The 24901-nt window shown below is 27.7% G+C and overlaps 3 protein-coding genes across 3 annotated transcripts in view; 2 read left to right on the top strand and 1 right to left on the bottom strand.

The window, feature by feature from the left end:
* The window catches only part of LOC128965296 (teneurin-m-like), a 39661-nt gene extending 32278 nt beyond the window's left edge, over positions 1-7383 (top strand). Inside the window, exons 21-26 of the mRNA XM_054311954.1 lie at positions 104-891; positions 1007-1226; positions 1300-1508; positions 3447-5975; positions 6044-6628; positions 6700-7383. Coding sequence (XP_054167929.1) covers positions 104-891; positions 1007-1226; positions 1300-1508; positions 3447-5975; positions 6044-6628; positions 6700-7383 — 5015 coding nt within the window. The remainder of the gene's footprint in view (positions 1-103; positions 892-1006; positions 1227-1299; positions 1509-3446; positions 5976-6043; positions 6629-6699) is intronic.
* Positions 7384-8939: 1556 nt separating this feature from the next.
* LOC128957305 (uncharacterized) lies at positions 8940-11023 on the top strand. The gene is made up of 3 exons (XM_054303080.1): positions 8940-9658; positions 9758-10678; positions 10806-11023. Exons 1-3 carry the CDS (start codon positions 8971-8973, stop codon positions 10877-10879), a joined length of 1683 nt encoding a protein of 560 aa, XP_054159055.1. The 5' UTR covers positions 8940-8970; the 3' UTR covers positions 10880-11023.
* Positions 11024-12623: 1600 nt separating this feature from the next.
* LOC128965288 (5-hydroxytryptamine receptor 2A-like) lies at positions 12624-23968 on the bottom strand. The gene is made up of 5 exons (XM_054311940.1): positions 23574-23968; positions 15471-15740; positions 13182-13587; positions 12821-12974; positions 12624-12699 (listed from the first exon to the last, which is right to left on the bottom strand). Exons 1-5 carry the CDS (start codon positions 23913-23915, stop codon positions 12624-12626), a joined length of 1248 nt encoding a protein of 415 aa, XP_054167915.1. The 5' UTR covers positions 23916-23968.
* Positions 23969-24901: the final 933 nt, after the last annotated feature.

The raw sequence follows: 24901 nt of genomic DNA, 5'->3' as shown, positions 1-24901 counted from the left end.
TTTTATTTTGTTTCTAAAAAACAATGATTTCATGAATTAATCAAATGATTTGTTTGTAGTTGACTTTTGATTGATTTTTTTGTTTTATTTTCATTTTATATAGTGTTTGTTGGCTATGTCTACAAAGATTGTAAGCAAACTATATGGACAGCCCTATCGACTACACTTCGTGGCTATGATATGGATATATCGGAGTTGGGCTCATGGAATCTGGATATACATCACAGATACAACTTTCATGAGGGGGTCCTCCAGAAAGGCGACGGAACCACCGTTTTCTTTAAGCAACAGCCAAGAGTTATATCAGTATTAATGGGCAACGGTTTGCCCCGTAATATCATTTGCGGCAAAGAGTGCAATGGTTTGGCACGAGATAATCGACTAATGGCACCGATAGCATTGGCCAGTGGTCCCGATGGCAGTGTCTATGTGGGTGACGCTAATCTCATTAGACGGATAACCGCTGACAAACAAGTCTACACTGTCTATAAACACAAATCTCTTCGACCCTCATATCAGTACCACATAATGTTGAGTCCAATCGACGGTCATCTCTATATATCTGATCCGGAAAAGCATCAGATTTTGCGACTTCATTCGTTAGATAAGGTGGACGATCCTGAAAACAATTTGGATGTAGTGGTAGGAAACGGTGATCGATGTTTTCCGCACGACCCGCTCAAGTGTGGTGACGGCAAACCAGCGCCTGAGGCTCGGCTTATCTATCCCAAGGGTATGGCTTTTGGTACAGACGGTGCACTCTATTTTGCCGACGGAAACAGTATACGTATGGTTGACAATCAGGGTATCATTCATACGATTATCGGTGATCGCAATCATCAGAAACAATGGAAACCTATTCCATGCAAAGGAACTCTTGCTGTAAATGAGGTCTGTTTTTAGGGTGAAATCATTGCAAAACAATAATACTTATTGTTTACCATTTAATTGATTGACAATTCAATTATATTATCTAAAAATTATTTATCTTTTAATTAATTATCAGATCAAACTTCATTGGCCAACACATGTTGCCATTAATCCATTGGAAGGAACTTTATATTTTATTGACGACCATATGGTTATGAAGTTGACACCCGACCGTCGAGTTATGATAGTGGCCGGAATGCCTGCCTATTGTAAAATACCTGACTTTAGCAATCAAACCAATAGCCGAATAACAGATGAAATTGGATTTTTCGCTAACTTTGCTTTTGGACCGACAGGTAATTTCAGTTATTATTTCATTGGTGATTGAAGTCCTAATACTAATTAATATTATTATTTATGTCCGAACAGGTATTTTATATATTACGGAAGTGTCCGGCGATGGTGTCAATAGAGTACGTGCTCTTACACACGATACAGAGCTCATACACTTTGCCGGCAAAAAAGCCAACACAAGACACTCGTGTCCGGTAGAAATGTGTCGCGATGTCGGCGCTCACAACTGTACCTGTGCTCTGCCAACATTGTCGTCAATAACACAACCGCCCAATGAGTTTGAGGTACGGCATCTGTTTTTTAAATAGATATTTTATTTAACTCTATACGTGAAATAGTTAATTCATAAAATATGCTTAAATACAGACTATTAGTATAATTATGTTTGAGATTGATTTTTTATATATAGATTTATATATATATATATTCTTTGATTAATTTGTTAAATTAAATTATTAAAAAAATATTTTGCCACTTATTCATAATATAAATTTGAATACATTTGAATTATTTATGGAGTATTTAATTTTAATAAATTATTTATATATACATATTTTTTAATGTGTATATATTTTTTAAAATTAGGTAATATATTATTAGCTTTAAATTGATAGCAATTTTTAAGTTATTTAAAAAAATAATTAAATAAAATGTTAGTCTTCATTGGTTGTAAATTCTTCTGTCTCTTGTCTACTGATATTAAGATTTCTGAAATATTGTTGAATATCATGAGTAATATTGTCGATGTCTAACCATATTTTCTTAAACCAATTGCTTGCTTTGATTTTATCGATTGAAAATCTATTGTTTTCGTTCACAAGTATATTATTAAGCAATTCCTGACATTCAATAGACACTTGAGGAGCACTGGGAATATCGATGAAGTGGTCATTATTTTTGTAAAACTTTTCCAATTCCTGTCCATCATTAGGAAAGAAACCAAAAAGCATAACATATAGAACAATACCGGAGCTCCTGAAAGACAAATAGCAAAATTTAATTGAATTATTTGTTTCAATAACCTGTATATAAATGTTTTGTAAAGAATAATCATTAATTTAATCATTTATTATTTTTTTTGTACCAAATGTCAGCTTTTGTTGGCAGATAAGGTTGTTGTCTAAGTATTTCTGGTGAGGCATAGATAACACTGCCGACAAATGTCTCGCTAAGACATTCTTCATGAGTGACATTAGTCATCAGATTTTTGTCGACATTGAAACCGGTATTATTATTATTATACTCAAGTCGACAACAGAAACCAAAGTCAATTATTTTGATATCAAACCTATTATTGAGTAACAAATTCTCGCATTTGATATCCCGGTGCGCGARACCGTTTCTATGTATGTGCTCTAAACCGTCGATAATTTGCTTATACCAGCGACACGACAGTCCTTCAGGAATATTATGATGTGTTTGGATGTACTCAAAAAGGTCTCCATTGGGATAATAGTCCATTACTTCGCAAATTCTTTAATGAAAGATTTAGTGATAATTAAAAAAACACAAAAATAGTCAACTATTTTGGTTGTTTCAGATTTTTGTGGGTAAATTCAATAGTAATTATCTTACAAATTACAGTCAGTTAGGTCTATGATCTCATAAATTTTGCATACATTTCGGTGATCGCTAAGTGCTCTCAATAGATCTAATTCTACTTTTAAGAATTGATGTCTATATTGTTGTGTCAATCGACACAAATCGACGACTTTGATGGCGACAACTTGTTTGTCATGTTTGTCGGACTGTACTGTATATACATTTCCATGAGATCCGCGTCCAATCTCAGCTAAACTATTATAGCCATTATCTTTGAGAGTCTTCATAAGTTTGTCATTAGCTAAGCACAGATCTTCTTGACTATTGACCGATGTTTCTGTCGTCCCATTATTTATCCACTTTATTGCTGACTCTTTATTGTTGTTATTATTATCGTATTCTTCCTTATTATGACTAAAATCTGATGGTTTGGTCGTATTTGTAATAATACTCAACAATCTATTATCACTATCGGAACTCATCTGATATCTTACTATATCTTTATCACTTGCAATCATATATTACTATTTTATTTACTCATAAATATTTTCAAATATATCAAACACACTGTAGAATAATATAGTTTTTATAAATATAATAGTAAATATCAAATTTAGAGATTTCACGCGATATTAACTAATTTTTTCCAATTATTATCTATTTATTTGTATAAAAAACAGGAAAAGACTGTACTATTGGCGCGCGACACACGACTCGTGTCTATCACTGCCTTAACACTGACCAGCAATGGTGTCCTCCATATGGCCGACGCCGGTAATCTACGAATTCTGTCAGCCGTGCCTTATATCCCGCAACCGGACGAACAGTTTGAGTTTCAGATTGCGTTTCCCGACGGCCAGGAAATGTATATATTTAATAAGTACGGTCAGCACACTGTGACCAAAAGTATAATCACTGGCCGCACTCTTTATACATTTTTATATAACGTGAACACGAGCTTCGGTAAACTCAGTGCCGTAACCGATGCCTCCGGCAATAAAGTGTCGTTTCTAAGAGACTCAGTCAATAGTCTACACACTATTGAGACAACCAGAGGCCAAAAGTGTCGGGTGTTGACAAACAAACAGGGCTTCTTAGAGCAGTTCATCAGTCCCGACAATATGACCACAAAGTTTACTTATGATCCGTCGGGACTTATGGTTTCGAGATCGGACTCAGCCGGTCATTCATTCTTCTATTTTTACGACCACAGCGGACGACTAGTGCGATACGTTCGACCGACAGGACTGTCCACTGAATTGAAATTTGATTTCAATCAAAACGGAGCACTCGTTAAGACAGTTGACTTGTCGGCGTCGGAATCGCCGATACAAACTCATACTACTATTGTGAAAGTTAGGGGCGAGTCGTTCAACATTTACGAGAACGGCATTGAGTTGAAGACTTTTATCCATTTGGACGGTTCGGTCGAAGTGGAGAGTCCGTGGAAAGAGACCATCTATTGGGAGGCACAGCCACACAAAGTGTTGCTATCGTATCTTCCAGTCCAGGCCGGTATGTTTCCTGTCCTTATGAGACAAACACTCATGACTGAGAGTAATCAGAAACCATGGATTGGTTGGGATTATGATGTGAAGTACAATCGTAGGTCTGAAAAGGATAAGAATATAGCGGCTGTCGAAAGGATTCTTGTTATCAACGAAACGCAATTCTTGTCCGTCGAGTACGACTGGATTGCAAACCGAGAGATACTGTATAACAACTCTCGTCGGCCGTTCCTCTTTGTCCAATACGACGACTCTTCCCGTCCCGTCCAGTGGTTACCTAAAGAAAGTCGTTTGCCGTTGAATATGATGTACGACCGATTCGGTCGACTGTCCGGTTGGCAAGAGGGCCAACACTCAGAGACATACAGTTATGATCGTATGGGACATCTGTCGGAGATTCGGTTTTCCGACGCAACGAGTGTGAAGAACAGCTATGAAGATGGAAGAATGTCGCCGACAAAGGTTGTCCTGCGAAGTGGTCGCAAATATCTTTATACTTATGACGGAAACGGTGGTCTTCGGACAATAACAACACCCAAAGGCAGTAGACATGCGTTTCTTTTGGAGATATCGTTGGGTTTCTATAAGTTGGTGTATACGACACCAAATAATATTAATTATGTGATATATTTAGACGCCGAGCACCGGCCTATTATGAAAACCTATCCGAACGATTCGGGAAAACTGCTTTACGTATACAACAATAGGTCGCAACTCCGCGAGATTGTCTACGGCGCCGGAAAAGTTGAACGATTCTACCATAAAGTGACCGGACTATTAATAAGAGAGCTCTGGACCTATGATGACCAGCAAATGGCTCTCATCTATGAACATACCGGTGCTCTGCTTTCCAAACAGATGCACCAATTTGTTAGCTCATACTTGTTGTCAAACTTAGTGTTTAGCTATCAATACGACTCGTTTGGACGCTTGAAACTATTGTCCACACGAGTCGGTTCCGTAAGTCTTCCACACATTGATTATGCCTATCATCCGCGCACCGGCCGTCTGGAGGCGATCGGCAACTTTCGTATACACGACAAGTCCCAGAACGAGACTTTCTTGACAGACGGCACGGCCACCTATTCTAAGGCTTTCGACGCTTCACACTATTTGTTGCAGTCATCGCTGGTCATTGCCGACAAAGAAGTGTTTCGTATGGATCTGTCGTATAATTCAAACGGTGCGCTGATCCAGTCAAAGACATTTATGCGACATTTGGGTGCCAGTAAAGTGCGCGTTCAAAACTATACCTACGATTACGACCAGCAGCTGACCGAAGTGACCGGTCGGGACCACTGGAAGTTCCAGTACGACGACAACTCCAATCTGGCGACAATGCAATACATGGGTAATCGCATTGACATTCTCTACGACGCCGGCGACCGAATTACCAGTTTTGGTGAAACGCCGTATATAATGGACGCCAAAGGGTTTGTCATACAAAGAGGTGAAGAAAAGTTTACGTTCAATACGTTGGGACAACTGATGAGAGCTAACCGGCCGTCGCGTTATGACGTGAAATATATGTATGATCCGCGCGGACGGCTTACTGTCCGCAAAGACAGCTATGGAAATGTGACTCAATATTTTTACGGCGATATTACGCGACCTAATCTGGTTACGCATACGTTTAACAACGCTGACGCTCGTGTGACCACAATTATATACGATGCCGAAAATGTGCCGGTTATGACACAGGTAGGTTTTTAGGACTGCCTCATAATATGTAAATTGAACCAACAATTATTAATAAATGTATTTCTTAGGTAAATCACGAAGTGTTTTATATCGCATGCGACCAAATACAAAGTCCATTGTTAGTACTCGACCATAGAGGGGAAGTGGTCAAAGAGGTACACCGCGGCCCGTATGGACACGTCCTGTTCGACTCGAATCCAGCCTTTTATTTGGCGGTTGATTTTCAGGGCGGTATTCCCGACCCGTTGACAGGCCTTATTCATTTCAGTGATAACCGAGTGTACGACTCGCTTGTGGGCCAATGGTTGTCACCCGATTGGGATCAGCTCCTATCGACTCCCAATAAACCGCAATCATTGCACGCATACCGGTTCAACCGTAACGATCCCATCAATGCACCGACGGATGAACGCTGGAATATGTTGGACCTAAACAAATGGATCCAAAATCAGGGCATCGAGTTATCGGCCTTTGACATCGGTTTGCAGAGTATTTTCAGCAGAGATCGACACACCAGCGACCAACTGTCCTCTGCCTTAAAGTCAATACCAAAAGTAACTGTTCCCGCGTTGCCTATTGTATCGGGTTTTGCCTGTGGATTGCAAAGAATACTCAATAACTTCGGAATGATCTCCAGTCTCGACAAATCAAAAGTAATTGAACTAAAGTAAAGATATATGTGAACCATAAGCGACTAATTGTTTTTATCGATATTTAAATTTAGGTCAAATCTGAGGATCTTTTTGAGTCAATACAAACCAATAAGATTTCCAGTGAGAGCGTGCCTTTTGGTCACGGCATCAGTATATCGCGTGTTAGCGGACACGCAGTCGTGCACTCGACCTCCGACGCCGACCCGATTCGCAAAGACGTGTTCACACAGATATTGAACAACTCATACCTACTGAACGTCCATTTTGTGATCCACGGCAACGATGTCTTCTATTTTGTGAAAAACAATACGTGGAGAGTGGCCGACGATCTGACTCAACTGCAAAGACTCAGTAATCATGTGAACCAAACGGTACACGAAAGCAAAACCGAAGACCAGAAGGGATCGGGACATCAGGTGGACGTTAGAATACATATACAGAACTATATACTGAACATACGATACGGTACGACACCGGATCGGGAGAGGCATCGAGTGCTGAGACATGCAAAGAAACACGCAATTGGCCAGCGATGGGCTCAGGAAAGGGAACTGTTGGCCAACAATCGCGACAGTAGTACAGTATCGAAATGGTCTGAAGCCGAAAAGGAACTCCTATTAACCACCGGTTTGGTGCCGGGAGTTAAAGGCGACTACAATCACGACCCCAGTGTCTATCCAGAGCTGGCCGACGATCCGTCAAATATTGTGTTTCACAAACCAAACAAATTAAAGCCAATACCTAATGAGTCTTAATTAATAAATAATAATAAACTATAGTTAAAAATTAAAAGGATATTACTTTTTATGATTATATAAATAGTATATTGTATTTAATTATTAAATGTAATATAAATATATATATAATGTTTTTGACTATTAATAAGCTATATATATATAAAAAAATGTTTTTATATATTTATTTATTATTGATGAGAAAATTATTTGTAAATGTTTTTACTATAATATTAATACTATTGTATTTATAAATCAAATGTGTATTATATGATAAATTGAGCTCATTTTTTTAAAAATCTATAATTTTAAGTACTAATTATATTATACAGTAAATATATATATCATTGAATCATTAAATGTAATAAATTTCAATTTAATCATTATTAAAAAAAACAATTATACCTAATTTGTTGTTTCATAATATTAACATAATTGTTAATTAAATTATTAACTTATAGAAAATAAATTAGTAAATATTTAAACAAACAATAGTTATTTTATAAAAGTTAATTAATATAGTTTATAACTATTTTTCAATAAAATAGTAACATAAATTATAATCATTATTTTATCATTATGACCAAGCATAAATTAAATCAAGTTTAATGTAAAGTATAATAATAGTAATAATAATATATTTTAATAAAATAGATTTTTATTAAAATAGTTAAATTAATAATTTTAACTTAACTTTAATATCAATTTTAATTATTAATAATATTAAATAATTTACATTTAATTACCGGTTAATACATAGTAATAGAAAAAAATATAATGAAAATGAATAAGTAATGAGAAATCCAAACATAATTATAATTATAATTCATTTAAATTAAACAATTAATTGAAATCTGTGTTCAATAATAATAATCAAATGTAATATCAATGTGTTTGGTCAGTGTTAGCCACTATTGTTGGCATTAATTTCCCGATTTTTGCTATCAATGGCCAATTGTCTTAAGCAATCTCTTCGGGCCATTAGTTCAGTGATCTGTTTCTCGAGTAAATGATTTTGAGTCCGAAGTTCTTCGGCCGCAACAGTCAATTGTCTGTTCCGTTCGGATGCCTTCTCACGACATCTTTTGGTCGATTCGTTATTCTTTCGTCTCTTTTCCCGATATTCATCTGAAGACGTGTCCATTACTTCCGATTTTGATAACAAATATTAAGACAAAAAACAAAACAAAAATATTTTGTATTAAAAAAAAAATTAAATGAGTTTTTAATATCAATAAAATACACTAACTTTTGTTCACAAACAACGTATTCACAAATTTGAATGATTTGATGATATGATTATAATTTGGTATTTATTTAATAAATTATAAATATATTGCATTTTTTATAAAAAAAAAATTATATCAAACATTCAAAAAACAAACATTTAACATAAAAAATAATAATAATTTATTGTTTTGTGTATTTTTTTGTTTGTTTAACTAATAGTCTATAATTGTATTTAATTTATACATACTTTACAATCAAATTATATGTAACAATGTTTACGAGTCATCCATACAATTGTTATTATAATACAAAACATTTGAATACAGTATTTATATTAATATAATATGAGTTAAGTTTAGTAACAATTGTTGTGACGTAATGTCAGTGCCTTTTAGTTCACAAAACAAACACATTATGACCGACATTACGATGGACTGCAACGGCATCGGCGGTAATGATGGACAACAAGCTATGGATACGAGTGGTGACCGAAATGACATGATTACCAACAATAACGAAACGATTTCAGACGCGATTGACATCAATGACAGACCACTTTGTCGACTGCGAAGGTATTTGTTATTTGGCTGCGAAAACAATGTTGTCCTCAGCTTTCGGTATTCGTCGTTAACGGCGTATCTGGACTTTGGTCACAACGGACTGAAGAGTGTACCGAAACAACGGACACTGCAATGTGTGGACAGTTTGTGGCGATCGGTAGAAAAGTTAGATTTTGAGAAACAAAAGTCAATGTCTAAAGAGATTCACGATGTGATCAACGATTGTTTACCACATTTAAGACCCAATTGTTTTCCACGTCTTTTATGGTCTCTATTCAAGTGTCAGAATCCTGACGCCGAGCAGAGGTCACCGTTGCGGTCGTTGGCCTACACTTTGTTTCGCAAACCATACATACACTCAACCGATGTATTACTTTTTGCATCACTCGTTGGCCGACAAACTATCAATAGTTCGCATCAATTGAGACATCTTTTTAAGCAATACTACGACAATGAAGTCGACGATAAACTCATTGAAGAAAGTCTAGTGTTTGGTAATCAATTTGGTCGGTATTGTTGTCGGGCGTCACCGATAACGACAAACTATGATTTATATCTCTTGTATTATATCTTTTAATCATTTGATTTGATTTATCATTCAATAGGTTGGACTCATAAAGATATTATTAAATTGTGTCATTTTAAGACCAATTCGGTGACAATGCCTTTGTTTCGGTACAAGAATATGCCTGAAAATGTTGAGCCGACACCTGTCGAGAAACGGTTGGCTGTCTTGCGGTCCACTAAATCGAAATTACACGAAATAGTCAGTACTTTGGACGACACACTACTTGAGCCGAACTGTTGGTTTCGGGCGCTAAACACTATTTGGCGAAAGGATTCGATAATTTGGCGAAAACTTATCGAAAGTCTGGCCGACGACCGATTGCTTCAGACTATTCCTCATATTATCATCAAATTTCCGAACAGTCATCGATTATTTGAAGACATTATTCTACGTCTTCAGCGAAAAGAAACTAAATTGACGTCAAATTTCCTCAAAAATATTGTATTTTATTTGTGTCAACACAAATACAATGAGTGCCAGAATTACGGATTGACACAAAAAACACGACTTCTCCATCAAATGACAACAACATTGCAAAGGTTGACAATTCCTAAACAAATCGACGACGAAATTGTAGTGATATTTGACAAGAATATCGATTTTAACCGTCCATTTCTGTTCGGTTTGGAGAAGAAAAATCGCATTCGACCGGATCTGTTGGACCAAATGATGATCAAAGATTTTATATATATTTTGTTGAATTCATTCAACTGTTTTGTGCCAATCAATGGTCAATTGCAAAACATATTGTTTGTCAATACGACTGCCAGTAGTGGACAGTACGATACACTGGAATATCCATTCATTGATATGAATGTAAATTGGAAAAGACGAGTCATTTTTGTGACAAACATTCAACAGGACTATAATGAATGGACTGATAATTTGGATAACAAATTGATTATTATTCATATAAATAGTATTGAATTCGTCAAAATTGGTTCATATCAACCAAACGGTTTGTCATTTTATATTTTTATTTTTCTTACATAATATAAGTATAGTCTGTAAAAATGTGTGTTTAATTTTGTTTAATTTTTATTTTTTTAATATACTATACGGTATATATATATTTTTATACACAGTTCTAGTGCTAAATGGTTTTGACGTGAAATGGGAGTCATATATATCCAACTTTTTCAACTTACATATCAAATAATTACAAGTAAAGTGCCAAATGTTTAGCCGTAATAAATGCCATTTACAGTGCCATTTGAGTCACATAATTACCAAAATTATATATTTATCTCATAATTACACTAATTATAGCTTTTTGAAATAATATATTTATATATTTTGTATTTTTAAAACATAATATCTGGTTTAACATATAATTTTGCAATCAATTTACCGTACGGTAATTTTGTTGTTGTTATATGTTGTTACATTTTTTTAAAAATGTTTACTATTTATAGTTATTTTGAATATTACCGATAATTGTAATAGAAGTTGTCATTACTGTTAAAATAATGATTGTTTGTGACAATCTATTGACATACCAAACACCCGGATAACTGTCACGTCAATCACTAATCAATTGTCTTAACGCAGAGCATAACGTTTTTTTTTTGAATTTTTTTCTGTTTTACACTTGTGTGTCAAATATTATGAGTTTTCAACTTCTATCGATGAGGACATCCATTATCATTTTTTTTGCTTCAATAAGCAAAACATTTTTATAACATTACGTTATAGTTTTGGATAAATTACAGTAACTGAATCTATTGTATGTTTTTGCTTAGTATTTATGATATTTATTATTAATCATATCAATGAAAAAACTAAAGAATTTAAAAATATTGTATTTAAAGACAACAATTATAGTCTTATTAAAAGTGATGTTTAATTATTTTATAGAACAATAATTATTTGTGATATCAATTGTTTATTTTTTATACTAACTTTAATATTGTATATGTAAAAGCCATTTATCATACTTATCCATATAAATTTACTATATGTTTTTTTTGCTTATTGTGTAATATTTTATATCAATATTATTTTATTACAATTATTGTATGACATATTGCTAATTGTATTTAGTAATAATAATACTATTATTTATTAAGATTGTTATTGGATTAAATAAAATTTTTCTTTTTTCCAAATCACAAAAAATTATTAGCTTTTTGGGACTCCTTTGTAACCGTTATAACAATTACCGTAAGTATATATATACTATAAGACACTTGAATTATATACAATATATATTTTATATCGTAAATGTCATTATATTATAGTATAGTCCAATACTATACTATAGTAAAGTATTTAATAAATTGCAATAAGATTAACTACATTTTTTGTTTTGTTTATTTAACCATAAAATAATAAGTATAGCTAAATAATCAAGCTAAATAAGATTTCAATTTAAAATATATATATATATATATATTGATTGATAAAAATATAAATTGTGTCAAAACAAATAAGAAATATCTAAAAAATGTATTTTTTTATCAAAATATTTTGTTTTTTATATCATTCATTTATTTGATTACTGTAAAATATAAAAATGAAAATTATAAATTTAGTAGTAGTATTAGTAAACAAGAAAAATAATCAATATGTTTATATGATAATTATATTTTATAGCGTCAGAAATGTTTAAATATCATATTTTATTATTATTAGTGTATTTAAGGAAACATACTTAAAAGTTATTATAAAGCAGTTTTGATATTTTATAAGTAAATTACTAGTATTACATTAATTTATGTTTAACATAAATTTTATTATTTTTACTGAAATACATTAACGGTTAATAACAGCCTCAACAGTATATAATTTATATAACATAATTTATATATATTATAACGATAATAATAATAATAAAAATATATATAACAGATAGGTATTGCCGTAATATTAAACGTTATAAATATAAATATAAAGTCTTCATATTATCGATTAACGGCCCTCCGGTTGGCGTAACGTTTGCCGCATAATATGCGTCGAAAACCGTTCCGGAAATCGGGACTAAAAATTTATAACCAAATTATTTAAGAGATTAGAAAAAGTTTTTTATGGTTTTTTCGCCAATAAAAGTCGTTATATAACAAACTTTTATAATAACGAATTTTTGTCTAAATATTTATACCTGAATATGGTATATATGATGGGATTAAGCAATGAATTGAGATAACCTAACCACAGTATACCACTGACCACATACTTGTTTGGCTCCATTGACGGGTATATAGGCATCAGTACGGCCAACACGAAGAATGGCGCCCAACATATGACAAATACACCTAATATTCAAGTAATGAGGGGTTTTAGGGCACAGGGAGGGAGAGAGAGAGAGAACAGACATACCAATCAATCAAACAGTTTGTGTCACACAATCGCGAGCTTTTTTCTGGTGTAAACTCCTCTGATTGTTAGTCATTAATTTGATTGCTTTTACTTGCAATACAATTATTTTTTTTGTGTGTAATTATTATGATTATTATGATTACCTGTAATTATAGCTAATGTTTTGGCCGCTTTTCGCTCTCTTTTCGATTCTAATGACTCTCTATTTCCCACTTTTTTTAGTGACTTGAGTTGGGTTTCGATATTTGAAATGTTTTTATGATTTTGTTGACCGGTAGGACTGGCCAGTGGTGACGGCCTAATGCTCGGACTTTTATTGGCACCGTTTGTTGTGACGTTAGTTATCCTATTAGGACTTAAATTTTCTTTAATTTGTTTTAGCTCTATATCGGTGGTCATATCATCGGAGTTAATGGTAACCATATCGTCATTAATACAATTGATATTCTGTGTGGAAGGACTGGGAGCTAATAGTCGCGGTGTCTGCAGATTACTGATAGGTCGCACCGTTAGTTTACCCGGTTTTCTTCTTATCCGTTTTCTAGCAACCTATAAGGTGTTCGTCAAATAATGACAAATAATTACTATTTCATGTCTAACTAAATATAGTCTAATATGAAAATATTGTTGTTGTTGTGATTTATGTTATTATTTATTACTATTATAATATATTGAATGACATTTCTATTTATGTCTTCACACATATAGACAAACAAATGTATTCATTAAGAGTACTTCAATTGCTTCATAACATGAATATCTCTCTAATAAATTCAAATCTCTTTTTGCAAACGAATTAATAAATAATAATTTGTTTGACATAAATAGCTCTTATAAACTAAAAGTTCATAAGTTTTTCTCCTAATTATGACTATCGGCAGACAAATACTCATCTAATAGATGTTTGCTTAAGGCTTTACATCTCTCTCTCTCTCTCTCTTTCTATCATTTATTCACTTACTTATATACTCTAAAATAATTACCTTAAATATATTGCTACTTAACATTCGCCTTTTAATAAGTACTAACTTGATTTTTTCATTACACATTTGCAGTTTTAGCAAAAAAAAATGTAATTATTTTTTTCTTAATAAATTTTAATACATTTTTCAAATGTTTCCTAAAATTTTTAATTTTTATATAACATATATTAAATGTAGTTTTTTTTGCAAAAATATTTACTAGATTCATAAATACTGTTTTATACTTAAAAATTATTCGGTCGCTTACGATATAAAAATTTATATTTTATTGTTTAACTAGAAATGTAAAAACGATCTAAAAATTATAATATATTTTATGAGTTGAAAAATAAAACTATGTATGATTAGTATTATTTTTGTATAATTTAGTTATTTGTAATTTATATTCATCTTAATTGCAACATTTTCTATTTATAATATGATAAAAACATATAATTTAATATTTTAGTAAAATATTTGGTATTAATTTATAAGACTGCAATGATATTCAAGATAACCAAATAAATTTAAACAGTTTCTGTAATTTTAGTAAAATATTTTAAATAAAACATTGCTGTTATATATTAAAATTTCAAACTGTCAAATTTTTAATGGTAATATTATTTATAATTTTCTATTGTTTCTATAATAAAATAATTTTTTTTAATTGTATTAAAAATAAGGTTGTTAAATATAACTTAATAACTACGCCTACTATTGTAAATATAAATTAAATATTTATTATTTATAAATAATTATGAATTGTAAAAAATATATATTGTAAATATTTATATAGATTATTTACAGTAAATGTAATATAACTTTTAATTTTTTGAATAATATACAATTTGCTGTACATTTGTTTAGTCTAATCATACAAATGATATCATATGAATATAAAACGAATCTAATTATAAATTTATATTTTAGTAATTTATATATTATTATTATTATATATATAAATCATTATTGTTATATAATTTTATTTTCAATGTATTTCAAATTAATGGGTCTTTGAGCTCAAAGCCGCTGTCATTTCTAATAGAGTTAACAAAGATATCACAAATAGAAATGCTATGAAAATTATAACTTATCATATAATAGGCATTAATTTTATTTATATATATTATACTATTTTCAAGAGTTTGTTAAAATTAATAATGTTTTTTATTGAAAAATTTATTTTTATATAATTTATTATTATTAAAGAATATATACTATTTATAATATGATGATTTATAATGAGTACTGACTCATATAAGTATATAAATAAGATATACTGTATATATATATATTTTATATAAGGTATTATATTTTGATCTAAATATATATGTATGTAAATTAAATCAAAATTAAAAAATATCTTTTGAGTCAAAAAAAATTTGATAACAATTGAAGTGCAAAAAACATCCCAACAATGTTTGTCACCAAACAATTTATAAATTTTCTAAATATTAAGCCAATAAATACCTGAAATATTTTCCAATAGAGCGCTAATATGAAGACAAGTGGACCATAAAATGTAGCGATTGTGGCAAATATCTGATAACCAATATCTTGCGATATTAGACATCGTTTTTCATTTTCAATTCTGGCCACAAAATCCGGATCTTTCCAACCGAACTGCGGCACAACCGATACGATGGCCGCAACCGACCAAATAATGACAATCATAAGTCCGATGCGACGGGCATTTCGTTGGTGTATATAATCGACGTTAGTTACGGCCCAATAACGATCCTATTCATATCATTTATATAACATATATATATATAGATTTATTTATTTATATATATATTTATTCATTTAGTTGTATTATATGTTGTGGCAGTTATTTTATCGTTTGGATTTTAACCAAACATATTATAGTATGTATTGGTTTATAAGCCAATCCATTGTCGGAAACCGAAAAACAAAACAATGAAAGTGAGAAATAAATGGAAATACTATTTCATTAGTAGTTAAATAAGTGGCAAATAATGTTTTTAGCTAACTGTTCCCTTAAATATAATATGATACATACTGTTTCTCGCTTATGTGTTATGGGTTGTCTACACTAATAGCCAAAGCGATTGACTAATGGATTGGATCAACATTTGTTGAACAATTGGGCAAATTTAGCTAATATGATATCTACGATAGTATAACAATGATTGCCAAACAAGTTTTATTAATAGATACTATTTAATGGATAATAATTATAATATTTTGAAAATACACGTTTATTGCAACACATAATAAGTTATATTATGTTATAGTTAATGAAATGTTTTTTCAACATAAAAATAACCTGTGGTATATATTTGATATATATAGATATATATAAATAGCTATTATTAAGAGATAATGCATTTTTTAAATAAATAAAATGAACTTCAAAAAATATATTAAGTATATACTGTATATATATATACTGTATATTCTTGCGCAACATAATAAAATCAATCAAAAATATTTTTATATTGAAAAATTTCGATTAAACTGATTTTTTTAGTATTCAATGCAATTTTCAATGTTTTGTCATGTATTGAGATATATAACCTATAATATAGTACATACAAACTATGTGTACGTTATTTCATTTAAAATTATATATCATATTATTTTTATACTTTATATTTATAAAATGTATCGTATAGTATATGAATATGAAAATTGTGTAAAAATAAGACAGAAATATATACATATTATATATCAGTACATTATTTACTATTTTTTATTTGTATAAATTGTATATAAAAAATATAAGCAAAATGTATAAATAGAATATATTTCTATAAAAATACAAATAAAATATTCTTTTAAAAATGTCAATTATATACAGCCATTAATGCATTATAAGTACAATAAATATATTCATATATTTTTTAGTTTTATGAATGTGTCATAACATTGGCCTAAAGCTCTTTAACATAACATAACACAACACAACAAATATAATCACATGAATTTTGTCACACATTTTTGTTTGCTATATATCAACAAATAATTTTATATTCACAACATAGTAGTTATCTATGCAATAAATAGTATAGACTATAGAGTATATTTTTTTGCTTAAATTTTAATCAAAAATATACTGTATCAACAACACAACAACAATGTATATAATTAGATAGATTACTATGCAAATTAATTTACTTGAAATATAAAAAAAATAAAATAAAATTGATAGTGATTAGCGTTAATATTTAAAGGCACAAAACGTATCAAATTATATATAATAATAAGCTATTTATGCAAAAGTAAAACTGTGCACTGGTTTTGATAACTTATTACAAATTATTATTATTATTATATAACAAAATATATTGCAAAACTACTTATTAATTGCATGCCTTCCCACTCAGCAGTTAATTAGAAAGTCAACGATATTTTTAATGACTACTATTTAGTCTCTCTCTCTCTCTCTTATGTTATGTTAGTTTTTTTGTTACACAAAATGTTTAGTGTGTTTAATATCATATGAAAGTCGGAGATAAAACATATAATATACAGTATATATATATACTTATACTGTATATATAAAATACTGTACAATACTAGTAGTTATCACTGGTAGTTAACTCTCATTAACTGTCAGAGTGTCGACACCCAATTTGCATCACATTTGTTATCAATTGGCTCTCATTTATTTATTCACTTAATATTTAAGTGCTTTCATAAATTTTGTATAAACAATAGATGTTGTGTAAAGTAATTTAGAGAAAGAAACAAAAAATAGTTGAAATTTATTTTTTATTGATTAACTTATTTTCTTCTTCATTATTACTGTAATAATGTTAAACTTTAGTTTCTAATTTTTTTTCAATAAACTATTTTTATAGTAAATGATAAAATAATCATTTATGTTTTGTTATTTTTTGTTAATGTTCTAAAAGTATCAACGAGGGATATTAAATTGTTTTTTTTAAATAAAGAAATACTGTACTTATTAAACAATTTTCAAAATAAAATCTTGTAATGAATTTATTTATTGTATAGTTTTGTTTTTTATTACTAATGTATTGAATTATTAATACTGCAAAATCTAACAAACTCTTATTTCAATATAGTTTATTTAATTTTAATTATTAAGAATCACTTTAACTTATTTAATAATATAATTAAGTATGTAATTATAAAATTTTAACTAATTTATGATTATTTTGTTTTTTAAGTTAAATAATTTTGTTTTTTAAGTTAAATAATTTTGTTTTTTAAGTTAAATAATTTTATTTTTTAAAACTTATTCAATTTCAATTTATTCATTAGCAATATAAAGTAGTTTTTAAAAACATATTACGAAATATATTATAGTAATGTAATAAAATATAAAATCATCATGATCAAATAAACTATTACTAATAAACTTTAGTTTAACTCTCTTTACATTCAACCATAGATCAAATCCACTGGCACACTGTGGAAGTTAGCAATGTTATACAGTAAAGTCATAGCAATAGGCGCTGCAACTATTATACATATAAAGTCAATTTGCATGTATAAGTTAGGGGAAATCTATCGGTGCTTATATGTTTGATGTATGCACTCAACTACATTCATACTATACTCTCATAGGCCACTCATTTATTTAACTAACATATACTTATAAATTTAAATAATAGTAAACTCTTGTTATGCGCCTTTAATTTAACTTATTTGTAAAATAGTTTATAGATGTTATAGTTTGATCTATAGTTATAGCATTATTACTATTTCTATTTGAAACAATTTACTGTACTGTATGTTGAAATGTATGTGTTTTTATAATTTTTATAAATTAAATACGTAAAACTTTTTTTCAGAGATTGTATTATTATTTCAAATATCTGTTAACCGTTTGATTTATCCAATTCATTAAAAATTTTAATATTATTTTTGTGTAAAAAATATTTGTTAACTAATTTATTGTTTGTTCAATATATAAAAATAAATTTAAAAATAAAATTAGATTAAAATTTTACAATAAAAGTACATTTAAATTTTAAATTTATCTTTTAGATTATAATTTTAATGTATAAATATTTAATTTTTTTATTATCCTTGTTTTATAAAGTATTAATATAACTGTAAACAAAAACAGTTTGATATCAATATTAAGTAAAACAATATAGAATACTATTGTTTGAAATTTGAATTTATACTTATAATTTTGTTTTGATAGTCAACTGATGTTTGATAAAGTAATGTTAAACTTTGTTTTCATATGACATCCTTTTTTTATTTTTAAACAGTAATACTGTCTCTCTTTAATATATGATAAAAACAGATATCACTATCAATAATATTTTGTGTTAAATTTGAGAGACGTTTTTATTAAAGAATCCATTGATTTGAAAACAAATTCCGATTCTTTAGATTCTGTCATATATTTGATACAAAAATATTCAGTAATACTTGATATCAATTGATAAAAATATTTTGTTTTTATTTGCAATCTAAGTATATATACTAGTATTTTAAAAGAATATATTGTCTGAATACACTATATTGTAATATCTTAAAAGTAATTGAAGGCTCTTTAGATATTATATTATTAAATATAGAAAAATAATTTTTATAATAAATAGAGAAAAAAAGACTAAACTTTGTATTTTAGATGATTAAATTCTATATATATATATATATATATATATATATATGTATATATGTATCTTAGTCAAACTATATCTTTTATTGTTATGTTAATAATTTTAATTGTAATGTTGTAAACATACACAACTATTTAATTTACTACAATAAATGTGATTTAATAATTTATAAATTAAACAAAAATATTAATAATAAACATAATTATTTTAAAAACATTTAAATTATTTATAATTTTTTTAATTACAAACAAATTTAAAAAAAATTAAATATTCATTTTTAGATTAAAATATATAACTAAGTTACTTTATATTATAGGTTATTTAACAATATTAAATTATATTATTATACATTATTATACTGTATTATTAAATAATTTATAACTCATATTTAATACATTAAAAAATATATCTAATATATTATATATGTGCACTCTAAGCTAAATGATTAAGTTACTAAATAAAAATCTTTTCATAATAATAGTTATATTATACTGTATTAATATAATACAGTAATCTTTCTAATAAAAAAAAAATCTAATAGAATCCAATATATTTTTATCAAAAAAAGTCAGTATTATATATAATAATAATAATAATAATAATAATAATAATAATAATAATAAATTTTTAACATAGATTTAAAAAAGCATTCTTTATAATATGAAAGTAGGGTTGTCAACTATTTATATTGTTAGGAATATTCTTGATTTGTATTCTATAAATAGTATATATTTTATAACTAAGTAAATACATTGTCTAGCATTAAATTTTAAAATAGTTTTAAAAATTAAATTTTATATTTAATAATATTATTAAAAATAAAATATTGTGATATATATAAAATTACAAGATTCTAATTAATAATTATGAATTAAATTATATTCAAATCAATATTATACTGATAAATAATGGTAGTTATAAATTATAAGTTTAATCTAATATTGACAAGTTTTTAAACTTGTAAAATAAAATGATAAATATTTTTTTTAAATAAAATTTGTCAATTGTTAGTCTATTTTTAATATTTAACATTTATAATAACAAAAATACTTGAATTATATTAAATAAGTTGGCAACCTTATATATAATGCATTCATTCACATTTATTCATTTGATGCCAATTATAATTTCCAACTCAATACACACATTGCTTAAAGTAATTTTTATTTTATTTAGTTTTATAAATGAAAAATGACTCCATTATTAAAAGTCTATTAAGAGTTATTATATTTTTAAAAATCATTATTTTATTATTATTGTTAAAAAACTATATTTTTCATAGACTTTATACTTTCGACTGAATTTTTTTTTAATTGATTTTGTCATGTATTGAAATTCTATTTTTCAAGTTTTCAATGAACTTTTATTCAAAAAAAATATTAATTTTATAAAAGTATCATTTTATTATAATAATGTTCTTTCATATTTTTACACAAAAAATTCTATTCAAAATAAGAAAATGTAAAATTCAAAATTAATACAAATTATATTATTATTATTATACTATTTAAATAAAAAAGTTGTCAACATTTTTTAGTTATTACACTAAAATAGATACTAAAAAATATTAATAATAATCATATACTGTATAAAAAAATTTCTAAAGTAAAAAAAATAGTTAAATTATATATTAGTTGATAAATTTTTTAAATAAATTAATTTGTAAGCAAAATAGATTGCTCAATATTATTATTTTAAGATTATTTATTTATTATTTTAATAATTTTGTTTATTTTAAAAATTCGCAATATTTAAATTCACAATAATATATATTATTTATAGAAACGATGCTATTTTTAAATGAAATAAATTTATTAAATCAAACATAACTTTTAAAAAACATTATCAAAACATTTTTATATCAATATAATATAAGGAAATCAAAATTCAGTGCATACATGAAATCTATACATAATATGGCATAATATTACTGTATAATAAAACTTAACAACAATTTGATTAATGATTGTTGTGTACAATATTTGATAGATATATTTCACAACAATAATCAAACTGTATGTATGTATGTGTGTGTAGTGTATAATAAATAATATTTTATTGAATATACAAAATACGGTATATTATAATATAAAGCAATAAGAGTTTTATAGATTTATTTCAAATCAAAAAGCGATAGTGATTTTCAATAATGTTGTTTTACACTAGAGTGACCAAATTATACATTATGATAATAATAAACATTTTTAAACAAAATATTTAATTGTTTTCTAAATATAAATTATTTATAATCAAATATTTAAAATTATTTGATAAAAGTTGGTAATTTAAAATGCTAAAAATATAAATTGTAATTAATATAATAGCTTTAACTTAAACATAAATTATTTGGTCAGTATACTTTTTCATATGTAATAAAATAATATAATAAGTTTGTAGTCAAAAGTTTATTTTGATATTCAAAACGTGTTCAATGTTTGTAAAGTTTTCCTTTTAAAATATTGATAGTTGTGTGCAATTTTCAATAGCAAACATTCATATCTTTATTTTTATTTTATTTTTTTTGAAAAATATGTTTCTAAATTTATAATATAGTTTTTATAAATCATTTTTTCTAGTATGTAATATAAATTTATGTATATTATTATTATTATTATTGGATAAACACAACAATATTTTTATATTGTAAAAATATAAAAATATTTCTATATATTATATATATATTACATTACTGTATATTACACACACAAAGTATATCATAAATATTATAACAATATTTTGTTGCATTAAATTTTTTTTGAAGAAATTCACATTTTAGTAATATTTATGCAAATCTATTGCCACATAAAAAAAATGTTTGCAGACCACTAATTTTATAATATTAACATTAACATACTCATCTTCAAAATAAAATATTATATACATGATATACACTAACATTATACTGTATTTTTTAAAAAAAATATTGTATTTATAAATGCCATATAGAAAACTACATGTAAAATGATAAGTGATTTCAACCAAAACCAGTTAAGAATGCTAGAAAGCATTTTCAGAAAAAAAACTTGAATAACATTGAAAACTATTAGTTTTATAATTATAGCCGCTATATAATAATATAAAAATTTAAAAACTGGTCAAATATACATAATATAAATATTGTAATGTATGGTATCAAATGATTCAGTATGACAAAATAAACAACTATAGTCATGTGGGGTATATGATTTAGTATAACAAAATAATAATCTATAATTATACATTTGCCGCTTATACTTATTCTTTTTGTTCCCGTAGATATCAAAATTTAATGCATATTTTCTATCCTTGTTTTTGATGCTATATTTAAAAAAAAATTTTTATATTTTTTATATTTTTGCCGCCATTTAAAAAAATATACTGATATATTATATCATATTTTTGATACTCTTTACAATTCTAAACGTTAAAATTTTTACCTAATTTTTTTTTAATTTTCTTTATGTTCCCGAAGAGATATCAAAATTTTAATGTATATTTCTTATGCTTGTTTTTGATGCTTTATTCAAATCTATACTTAAAAAAATTTTTCTTAAAATTTTTTTTACTTTGGCCGCCATTTTGTCTATGTTCCCGAAGAGATATCAAAATTTTAATTAAACTTTTCAATACATTATTAGTAGTCCTCTAACCGAATCTGAAGTCAGAATTTCAAAATTCGCAAAATGAAATGCTACACACACAGACACAAAAGGCTCGTATAGATTTCAGAAAACAAAACTTTTCAAGTTTTTTTTGAAAATAATACCAATAATAATAAAAGTAAGCTAAACTTAACAGTATATATTTTTTACATATAAATGCTATAAAATGTATGATCTTTAGTGTAATTGTGTCGGAAAAAGCAATTGTGTGTTAGTGTGTGCTATCTATTGTGTCATTTATTTTATTACTAAAACTTGATTTCATTTTATATACAATAAATGCATCGAAAGTTACATGAAAATAACGAAAGAGAGAAAGATATATATATATATATATATATATATAAATCAATACATACGATAGCAATGGCCAATAGGTGTAAAATACTGGCCGTACAGCACAACACGTCGAGTACTGTCCATAGTTCGCACAGCACGCGACCCATTGTCCATTGTTGGGTCACTTCGGACACTGCGCCCAATGGCATCACCAAACACGACACCATTAGGTCGGCCACTGCCAGCGATAGCACCAAATAGTTGGCTACTGTTCTCAGGTTACGCTCCATTAATACCGCCGCTATGACAAACACGTTACCGATAACAGTGGTCAGCGTCAGTATACCCAACAATACCGACACTATCACTATAAACATGGTTTCATGTGTCAGTTCATAATGGTGTTGGTCATCATTGTTCATATCAAATATTAGTGTGTCGTTGATATCATTGGCATCGATACCGATACCGATACCGACACCAACACTGATATCAGTACCGATACCACTATTGAATGTTGTGTTGAATATAGGCTGTGTTAACACAATTATATCGTCTACACTTGATATGAGCATAGTTGTCGTAGTTGTTGTTGTATTAGTAGCACTAGTAGCTGATGTACTATTGTTATGATGATTATTAGATAATATAATTTTGTTGGTTGTATTGTTATAACTATTGTTACTATTATTATTACTTTTATTATTATTATTATAGTTGAGAGAATCGTCAGTTGTATTATCAAATGGATAGTTATAGTCCAATACTAACCGTTTGCTTATGTTATATATATTATAAATGTTATATGGATTCATACTGTAATTGTTTGATATGTGTTGTTATTTTTCTGGCATCCCTTTCCACTTGAATTTCTTATCCGTTAGTCATATATTTTATTTATCTGTCGATTCTCTCATACAATTCATATATATATATATATATATATTAACTTTTGGTTCCTATACACTGTATATATTAATATATAAAGTATAGTATACTGTATATCTGTATTTGGCTTTAATATATTATATTTTCTCAATATCTATTTATGTATAGTATATATACTTATTATACATTATATATATACATATATAAATTATATAGAGAATAATAATAATAATAATGGATTGTTATATTATATATGACTTATTACTGTATGCCTTCCAACTGTGTTATAAACAAAACACAGAGAGAAATGAGATGAACTAACCATCCATTGGATTGCAATAAATATGAAGTCATAAGAAAATAAAAACAACAATTAAAACAGACATTTGGTGTTCATTTTTTGTTACTGTTCGCTACGTATAACACAGTTATGTTTTATTTGCACACAAATAATAATAATAATAATAACAATAAAAATGTTAGACAAAAATATTATTACACACAGACATTAAGTTTTACA

The sequence above is a fragment of the Oppia nitens genome, unplaced genomic scaffold (genome assembly GCF_028296485.1).
Source record: "Oppia nitens isolate AA-2021 unplaced genomic scaffold, nextdenovo-longstitch-racon4-pilon3 scaffold10_pilon_pilon_pilon, whole genome shotgun sequence".
Lineage (NCBI taxonomy): Eukaryota > Metazoa > Arthropoda > Arachnida > Sarcoptiformes > Oppiidae > Oppia > Oppia nitens.
The sequence above is the reverse complement of the archived record's forward strand: the minus strand, read 5'-3'. Positions and strand labels throughout refer to the sequence as shown.